General features: G+C 41.0%; 1 protein-coding gene across 1 annotated transcript; it reads left to right on the plus strand.

The window, feature by feature from the left end:
- Positions 1–582: 582 nt before the first annotated feature.
- LOC106892721 (photoreceptor outer segment membrane glycoprotein 2) lies at positions 583–9,669 on the plus strand. Its single transcript, XM_014950135.1, has 3 exons — positions 583–1,248; positions 5,880–6,126; positions 7,814–9,669. The coding sequence occupies exons 1-3, from the start codon at positions 668–670 to the stop codon at positions 8,078–8,080; spliced, it is 1,095 nt and encodes a 364-aa protein (XP_014805621.1). The 5' UTR covers positions 583–667; the 3' UTR covers positions 8,081–9,669.
- Positions 9,670–9,920: the final 251 nt, after the last annotated feature.

Consider the following 9,920-nt stretch of genomic DNA (forward strand, 5'->3'; position numbering starts at 1 on the left):
TGCTAGCAAAATCATGTTTTACTGCACATAATTGATGAAATGACTAAAATTGCCTGTAGGAAACTGTTTCTGGTACTATTTTCATGGTTTTTTTCCATATGGAAAAAAGGCTTATGTGATTATGCTGTATATATCTGCTCGTTCATCCTGCTTGTTCAACTTTTGAAGGCAAATCTGACCATGATGCAGTAAGAATTATAAATTCCTATAATCCTCAAGAAAATACAGGCAACAAATAGAAGAGAAAAGCACTGTGAATTTTTTTGAAGGGAAAGACAGCAGATCCAGCTCATTTCCAGACATCAGAACACCTGCACAAAAAATTGCTCTTGACAAAAGTCCCCAGGAATCCAGAGTTCATTGATTCTACTGGTCACTTATTTTTGATTGCTCTAGCTGGTCCTTAGAATTTGGGGGTTTTTTTCAAGTGATTCACACTGTATGAAGTTTAAGCAATAAATTTCCCTGGGGCACTCCCTTGGCAGGACTCGGAGCACATGAGGCCGTACAGGAAGTTTTGTGTGGTGTCTATAAATACCCGGTCAGACAGACAGTAATCTTTCTCTCTCTCTTCTTCAGATTTCTGCTGCATGCCTTGGATACATGCTCCTAATCAGCTTACGAGCTTTCCTTGACCTACGCTTCTTTTCCTGACGTTGATCTGACTATGGCTGTCCTCAAAGTAAAATTCACCAAAACTAGAAGGGACAAATTGGCTCAGATCTTATGGATCCTCAACTGGGTTTCTGTTGTGAGTGGGATAATTCTCTTCAGCCTTGGCCTCTTTCTGAAAATAGAGATCAAGAAACGCAACGAAGTGATGGCAAAAGGGGACATTAACTCTGTCCCCAACATGTTGATCTCTGTAGGGGTCATAGCATGTATCATCAACTTTCTGGGTGGCAAAATCTGCTACGACTGCTCAGATGCCAACAAGTTCTCTCGGTGGAAACTAGTTATGCTCCCATACATCGTGTGTACCTTCTGTTTTACCTTCTGCATCCTGGTGGGTGCTCTCATGTGCTATACCATGAGGAACGAGCTGGAAGAGTCTCTCTATCTGGGACTGAGGGATGCTATGAAGTTCTATAAGGACACGGACATACCTGGACGATGCTTCTTAAAGAAAACAGTGGATCTGTTACAAATTGGATTCCAATGCTGTGGAAACAATGGCTTTAGAGACTGGTTTGAAATTCAGTGGGTGTCTCCTCGTTATCTGAATATGGCTTCCAAGGAAGTTCTGGAGTAAGTATTAACTAGTCGTAAGAACAAAATTCTAGGAAAAAGCCTCATTCAAGAAGAATTTGTACTGAACAGGAAGTAAGTAACAGTCCTGTCAAAAGATCTCAAGATGCATCGACGTTAAAGAGAATGTGGAATAAGAACCGCTTGTTCTCTGCCAGCAGCCAAAATATTCTGGCAGTGTTTTTCCTTCTTATAAAACCAGCATCTTGTGGCTAGAAGGCTTCTCTCAAAGGTCATTCTAGATAATTCTGGTAATGGGCCCGAATCAAGAGGAGATAGATAACTTTTCTTTGGTCACAGGCATGTTCACAAATACTCTCATAATTTAACTAATGTAGAAACCTTTACTGAATAATAGTGGGAATAACACTGTCTAAACCGTATGCTCCCTCTAAAAACAAAAGGTACCGAAGTACTCAAGGCAAAAAGCATCCTGCTGTTTAGTCATTCTGGGGTTCTAATACACACCTCACAAGGCCAAGTTGATACTAATTTCTGCTGGACCTTTGTCTCAATCAAAAAAACTGTAGAATGACCATGTTACTCACAAAATAGGCTAACTGCATGCACAATCCAAATCGCCTTTTGCTAACTTTTTTTCCAGGATGCTACACAAAGACATATCTTTCCTGTTTTTAATGGGTGAATTAGCTACCTCCAAATTCCCATTATATTGAGCTGATGATGGAAAGAAAAAAGGATGGTACTACCAATATATCCCACAGTCATGCTAAACACTGAAAGATCTTTCTTCTTCAAGATCTTAGACTTTACGAATCCCAGTTCAAACCTGAACGTTCACGTGTGAGAAACTGCCACCACCATGCATACTGCATAAAAAAGGAGGAAAAAACCTTGAATATTTTTGTTGGTGCTTCACACGATGTAGCAATTGTGAAGTTATATGCTCAAAAAGAAGAATCTAGTAATTCTTTTCTTCAGACAATAGAAAAGGTAACTAAAAATTTTTTTAAAAATAGACAATCCAATATGTAATAATTCTTCTAAAGCTGAAAAAATAGTCTTCACTGGTGAGAGCAAAGTAGCTATAAGAAAAAAAAAAGTCTTCACTGGTGAGAGCAAAGTAGCTATATGTACCTGAGAAAGACAAACACAAAAATCTTGACTGGCATTTGTCAAGTCTTCTGTTCAGTTCAACTCAAAAATCAGTGACAGTAAAGCCAGAAGAAGGGAGGCCAAAGATCTTTTTTTCATAGAATTTGCAACTTGAAACTGCCATTACAGCAAAGCATAAATACAAAGCTGCTGCAAATATAGCAGAGGACAGGACTTGGGAGGAATAGGGACAGGAGGGTGCCACCATGCATAAGGGCAGTTGGCTGTGGACATAAAGCAAGCTTTAGAACAAGTGTTCTTGAGAGAGAAGCTGGAAAGCACCAGCGACACAAAGCAGACCGACCCAAGAGGTCTTTTAAATCCTGGTTCTACACTGATAAGTGACACGACAAGAAAGATGGTCCACAGCAACTTAAGAGTAGTATCTTATTGTGAGGACAAAAGTAAAATATACTACTTTTTATTTCTATGAGACATGCAGAAACAGTAACATTTTACCCAGGGTCTTGGCTAAAATCCATTTTCTCCTGCAGGGTCCCCTGTACTTTGCCATTATTTTGAAAATAGACTGTCAGTTAATTTTTGCCACATGTAGGCAGAAGATGCCGGTGAAATGCATGAGGGAAGTAGTTACACTGCATCATTTCTTTTACTGTATATAAACTGGAGAAGTCCATCTTGATTGTTAGAATCCAAGTTGGTGCTATATAACCAAATTACACTATGATTTCCAAAAATCTGGTAGTGAAACATTTGATATGAAATTGTTGGAAGCAAAGTCCAGCTGGTTACGTTCTCCAGGACGGAGAAGGAACCAAATACTTTTCTTGGTTTCATCTTGTACTGTGTGTCAATTAGTACTTGGTAGATTAAGAGGCAAAGCAGTTGAGAACTGACATACTGTCAACTCACACATAACCTTCATGAAACTGAACTTTTCACCTTCCTTGATAATCCTCTTTTCCCCTCTGTCTTCTGTATCTCCATTGCCAGCATCCCAATGTGACAAGAAATGGAGAGAGTCAATGGGATGGGTAGGAGAAAAAGGCAGGTGACAGCGGTGCAATCCTATCCCTGCTTTGGTTGGGTAAAAATCATCTTTCTATAGTCTCAAAAGCAAGTTTTGCTTTACAATCCCACAACACCTTCAAGCTGCAACAAGAAATGGCAGTGAATGTCTCACTCCCTCAGCTCTGTCACCAGGGCCTCCCTTCTAACCGTACCAAGATACATCATTCTTTAATTTGCCACTAGTAGAGGAAACACGATGGCAGAGGGACATAACCAAAGTCTGGAAACTGCTATTTTTGGCAGCAGAAAGAAGATTCCTCTTTATAACATGTGGCAGGAAGAAAAAAATATAATTAAATTGATGCTTGGGATCAAATGAAAAGCCTAGGACCTCGTTTAAGAAACTGTATTTTAACGATTTTAGATGCTGTACTATATTTGGGTCATGTCACTGAAATACACAGGGCATTTTGCTGGCCCATAGCAACGTGCTGACCCTCTGGCTCCCTCCCTTGTTTCCTTCCCAGTGAGTGGTTTTGCCTGTGTCCGTTACGCTGTCTGCACACCTGAGCCTGCTTTCAGTAGATTGTTTGGGTTCTTTTACATTGGTTTCATTGGGTTGCTGTTACCTGGAGTGTGATGGCCACAAAGTGAAGAGCTGGACTTTAAGATGGAGAGGAATTCATGCTTAACCCTTTCCTAGGTGGGAAATGGCAGATGAGCTTTCTGACTTACTTGGAAAGATCTTCGAAGAAGATAGTTTTGACTAAATGTTAAACAAAACATGCCACCACTACTCTCCCCCCTCCCCTCCAAAAAAAAGGGAAAAAAAAAAAAGGAAGGAGGTTGCATTTGGCAGACCCACAGTAACAAAATGAAGGCGATTTTTCTGCCATCCCAGCACAGCCACAAACACTGACCTTCCTAGCAGCTTCTTTCTTTTGAAGGATACATTTAGTCCCAAAAAAGCCTTAAGAACACTGGACCACAGAGTTTCTGCTACTTCTCTTCACCTGATGACTTCCCTTTAATTTAGATCATCTGTAATGGAACAGGAAAATATGATGTGTAAACTTCAATACATGAGGATAAGTTTTGGAAAATATTAAAAATTCTACTATTAGCAAATGGTGAAAGCTGGGTATCTAAGAGAAAGTTGTCTTCCCTCTCTTCTGGCTCCCTGGCAAAGGCTGAAGGGCATGGACTTCATTAAAATAGGGCATGGTTCTCACCTGTGGGGAGCATGAAAACTGATACATGCTGAGGAGCTACTTCCCCAAAGGGTGAGAGCATCTTTCAACATCTTACATGCTCTCCAGTTTCTGGAAGATCTATTTGTCTGAAGAACCTGCTTGGAAACAGAAGCCCTTGCAAGGATGCTAAAGAGCAGGGAATAGAAGGAAAATAGGTCTTGAGGATTCATTTAACTGTTCCAAAAAACTCTCAATTAATCTGAGACTCTTTTCTCTTTCCATCTATGATATTTTTTTTTCTTCCTCCTGTTTCTTTTTCTTTTCCCACTTGTTTTTCTTCTGATCTTACAAGGAAGGGAAAGGAGTATTTTTTAGCAATGAATACAAACAGTTTCAAAAGTTACAAAAAGTATAGTTACAAGAATCATAGAGTCATCTAGTTTGGAAGGGACCTTTAAGATTGAGGTTAACCATTAACCTAACACTGCCAAAACCACCACTAAACCGTGTCCCTCAGCACCATGCCTACTGTGTTTTAAAGGCCTCCAGGGAAGGCAATGCCACCACTTCCCTGATCCAATGTTTGATAACCCTTTTGGTGACGACATTTTTCCTAATATCTGATCTAAGCCTCCCCCGGCGCAACTTGAGGCCATTTCCTCTTGTCCTATTGCCTGTGTCTTGGGAGAAGAGACCAACCCCCAGCTCACTACAACCTCCTCTCAGGGAGTTGTAGAGAGGATGTCTCCCCTCAGCCTCCATTTCTCTAGGCTGAACAACCCCAGCTCCCTCAGCAGCTCCTCATAAGACCTTTGCTCTAGACCTCTCTAGAAGTAGAAGCTCCTTTGTGAAGTAGTCTCAAAACATGTGCCGAACCAGCCAAACCAGGGTACAATGACAAAATGCCAGCAGACAATTTCCAGTGGTTCCTGTGGCATGCAAGGTTGTTGTATTAGGTTCTTAATTAATGCTTGTATTGAAAATCAGTCCAGAAGTAGAGAAACACAGGATTTCTGGGGCCATAACTTCCATTAGAGTTCCACCAAAAACAAGTTCAGTAATTGTCTACTATTTTCAGTGCAGATACCTAAAAAGGCAACATCTCCATGAACATTGAACCCACGTCTTGCACACACGGTACCAAGAACCACCTGAGACACCGTGCTGATACCACAGTTAAGAAATACAGCAAATAAAAAATGTAGTTTTCCTGAAGTAAGCAACTTTTCCAGTTGGAGACGTATTCCCATTTTCCTTTTGTTACTTTAGAGAGGCCTATATCGCAGCATCACAGATGCTACCTGCTGCTGCCACCAGATGTGTAACACCCAGATTTCTGTCCTCTTGCAGCCGTCTAAAGAGCAACGTGGATGGCAAGTTCTTGGTGGATGGGGTACCCTTCAGCTGCTGCAACCCCAGCTCCCCGCGGCCCTGCATCCAGTACCAGCTGACCAACAACAGCGCCCACTACAACTACGATTTTCTGACGGAGGAGCTCAACATCTGGGTGAAGGGGTGCAGAGAGGCCCTGCTGGATCACTACACGGCCATTATGAGGTCCATCGGCATCGCGGCGTTGCTTATTTGGTGGTTTGAGGTGAGTCTCATAAAAATGGTCTGGGGCAGATTCACCAGAGACTTCCTGCTCTCTAGGATGGGCAACAACTACGAGAAGTGCCTTGGTATCTAATATAAAGCCCACGAGCACTTCAGGAATGTTGTGGGGCTTCCTTTAGGACAGACAACTTTCTCAAAGTCCCCAGAGTAAAAGCAAATCTCATTGAAAATGAGAACTATTAGAAATTCTGTGCATTTACACAGCTTTTTCAATCGATTGGGGCGTATTCCCTTCCCTGAAGCATTTATGGGATCAGATACAGGATGATACATGCAGCGACACAACTGCAAGGAAATTAGGTGAGAAGGTCTGAGGGTTGTTTCAGGCCAGTTTTAACAAAGAATATATAAAATGTGAGCAGGCCTTTGGCTGAATATGCTAATTTCATTTATAGTAAAAATTGAGCATAAATATTAATGTCTCAGAGCCTCCTTTTTCCATTCCATAGCTCCACCATATAGACAGTGCGTGCAAACATGGCATACCTTTTACATGTAGATTAGACTGCTTATTATGCAAATCAAGATAAGCATATCCCAGGCAAGCACATACACCTGCAAAGATGCCATCTTCCTGCTGACACCTGCAAAGAAGGTTGTCTGGATGTTGTCATCCACAGGGAAAGGACCCCCTAATGGCATTGGCTAAAATATGGGTTTCTTCCCTCTTTAGGTTTTACTTTTCTTATTATTGCTCTATTGCATAAATATTAGCATAATAGTTCACAGCAGTTCTCAAGCAGTGCCAGATGGAATGGTGGTGCCAGGAACAGCAGGCTTTTGGCAGCTCATGAAAAAGCTGCGGGCTGGCTCTCTGTCCTCCCTGACACGCCGGGCAAAGAGCAATGAGAGTGGGGCTTTCTCCTAAACTTATACTTGAGCCTCTACTATAGGCTGTCTTTAATGCATTGGTGTATAGGACACGTACGGCTTACGTATGTGTGATTAAACTCCTTGGAGGAAATACCAATTTAATCAAGGTTAGTGGAAAAAAAAAATCCACAGAAATTAAGACACTACAATGTAATATTTTTTTTCCCAGTGACTGATGGTTCCATGACTTGATCATCCAAGTCACAGGAGATAGGACAAGGGGAGGTTTAGATTGGATATTAGGAAACATTTCTTCATGGAAAGGGTTATCAAGCATTGGAATAGGCTGCCCGTGGAAGTGGTTGAGGCACCATCCCTGGAGGTGTTCAAAAGATGGGTTGACATGGTCCTCAGGAATATGGTTTAGTAATTTTTATTTCCTATTTCTTATTTATTTTTTGGTCAGAGTTAGGTTGATGGTTGGACTAGATGATTGTTAAGGTCCCTTCCAACCTAGACAATTCTATGATTCTATCCATTCTGCATCAATTAGTTGTAGTCTCTGCTGCTGCAGTGCTCCCAATAGTAGGTGTTTATGTGCTAATAACATGTAGGTGTGAATGCTACCAGAAGAATGGAGAGAGAATCAATCAGTCTCTCCCTGGCATTTTTCTTTCTGAAAAAATGTAATTAATTGGGAGAGCAGTCAGATATATTGCTGGGATAAAGAATTTGTCTGCTTTACTCAACATTAATTAGTAGGCCTGTAAATAGACAAGTCAGCAAGCTGACTCAGGGGTAGGAGTGAGGCTGTAAGTTAAACTCTCCTGTTTAACCATTAACTGTTTTTCCAGGTCTCTGTGCTTATCGGTGTCCGGTACCTGCAAACAGCAATGAAGAATGTCCTTCTGCTGGGAGATCTGGAGGGCGAGTCCGACGGTTGGTTACTAGAAAACAGCTTTGTGGAAACTGCCAAATACAACATCAATATCATTAAGAACCTCGGCAAAGCCAATCAGATCTCCACCGTCTCAGGCATGAACGACCCCAACATTGACGTTCAAAGCACAAACTGTGGCAAAACCAATGTTACAACAAAATCCATCCCAGCAGCCAGCTAGGTAAGTCCTCCAAGGAGGGACATCACACGTGTAGCTTTGACATATTACTGTCACCAGATTTTTCACTGATGGGGGAAAAAACAGGTGGTGAACCCAATAAGACAACTGAACAGAGCACGGACTGGTGACAGCTCCAAAAATGTTGGTATTTCTTTGACTGGGCGCATTTTTACTCATTCTTTTGAAATCGCTGATTTTCACTCCTGCACAAAACCAACTTTTGGAATTTTATTTTCCTCTCTTTTTCTCCCTTGCTTACAGACTTCTATCATGGTCCAAATACATCAGAATAATCATTATGCACGACCAAATGTTCCAGATAGGGGTACTCTACATCTACTAACCTGCAGATCGGTCTACTATGTACCAACAGAGTCTGTCATTGCATCTGTAGAAATCCCAGCAGCAGGGAAACCCCCAAAGGAAATCCCCAAAGGAAATCCCACCAGATAAAGAGACCAAAAAAAAGACAAAACCTGTGAAATGAAAACTCTGTTAGTCCAAGTTAGGATAGAGGAAGTTTTTGCCCAATTATACATATTTTCCAGCCCTTCTAACAGAACCTACCAGCCAGGTGAAACTAGGTTGGAGACAATGAAAGTAACATAATGTGTTTAACTTTTTTTTTTTCCCAAAATAGTGTGAATTATCTCCTAATTTTTCCCCGCTCCGTAGTTCAGAGAAAGCTGCCAAACCTCCCTGAAGGTCCATGGCTACTGCTGAAAGGAGTTCTGGGCTCAAGAAAACTAACTGATAGCTCATACCAGGATATCTGAAATTTCAAGTAGCACGTGACAGCACAAGTTTTAATGCAAGCAGATACTTGCTGTGAAACTAATATTGACGATCCTAGGTGCTGTAGAGCTCCTCATTTCCAAAGCACTTACACAGATCCAGGGGGTGGAAGATAGGGATTGTTTGGAACCGATGAAGACAAAGATCAATGGATCTCCCATCACATTCCTGGTACAGTGCTCAGGAACGTTGTCAATGCTTGGAGTAAAAGCCTTCTGCAGCCAAGACACTTGTAGTTACCGATACAGAATAAAGGATAAAAGACCAAATGAAGTATTTTACTTGTTACTGTTGTGAATACTACATTGTTTGACCGTAACTCTGGATGGTTTGTGCATTCTTCGTGCATAATCAAGTAAAAGAAGTTCTATCACTGGGATATTCAAAGCAGAACTATTCCTGCTTTTGAAATTGCATGAAAGTAACAGTAAGAATTCAAAATTCCTTCACCTGTCTAAACAATGTTGTTTTCCATAACACTAGAATAAGCAAAAATTCTACTGTAAGAAGATACTGTAAATAAAGTGTGTGATGTAAAAACCTATACTGTAATTCAAGCAGGTTATAGACACAATCGTTATTTTAAATGCAATTGCTTCACTGCTTAAAACTTTAGGCATATCCTTAAGTATGTTAAAAATAAAAAAGGACAGGTGGGATCTGTCTACAGCAGCAGCTTGTAGCGGGTGTTTTGCAAAAGGCACATAAGACGCCTTTAAAACAGATCATTAAAAAATAGTTTTTCCTGGAATCCTCCTGCTTCCAGGAAACAGCAGTTTGGGACTTGGTCTGACACAGAGGGTATTGGTATCACTGCGTTTTAATAAAGCTCAGTGGACATCTTTTTCTATGAATTTGCATATTTATTTTTTAAACCCATTCATGTTTTTGATATCCAAAACACCACGAGGAGCTTCAGATTTCAATTTCTCACAATTCAATTCTACGTTGTCTGAAAAACTGCTTCTCTTTGCTTGTCAACTCCCTGACAGCTCAATCAGGTGTCCCCCAATGCTTGCTGTAAGATATAGCTGACCATCATTCC

Source organism: Calidris pugnax, unplaced genomic scaffold, assembly GCF_001431845.1.
Source record: "Calidris pugnax isolate Ruff unplaced genomic scaffold, ASM143184v1 scaffold68, whole genome shotgun sequence".
NCBI classification, from domain to species: domain Eukaryota; kingdom Metazoa; phylum Chordata; class Aves; order Charadriiformes; family Scolopacidae; genus Calidris; species Calidris pugnax.

Bases quoted from the DNA above. Each gene is read 5' to 3' on its own strand.
- LOC106892721 (XM_014950135.1), top strand. From the start codon at position 668: ATGGCTGTCCTCAAAGTAAAATTCACCAAAACTAGAAGGGACAAATTG. The intron at 1,249-5,879 runs GTAAGTATTAAC...GTCCTCTTGCAG, and splicing joins GCTTCCAAGGAAGTTCTGGA to CCGTCTAAAGAGCAACGTGG. The intron at 6,127-7,813 runs GTGAGTCTCATA...CTGTTTTTCCAG, and splicing joins TGCTTATTTGGTGGTTTGAG to GTCTCTGTGCTTATCGGTGT.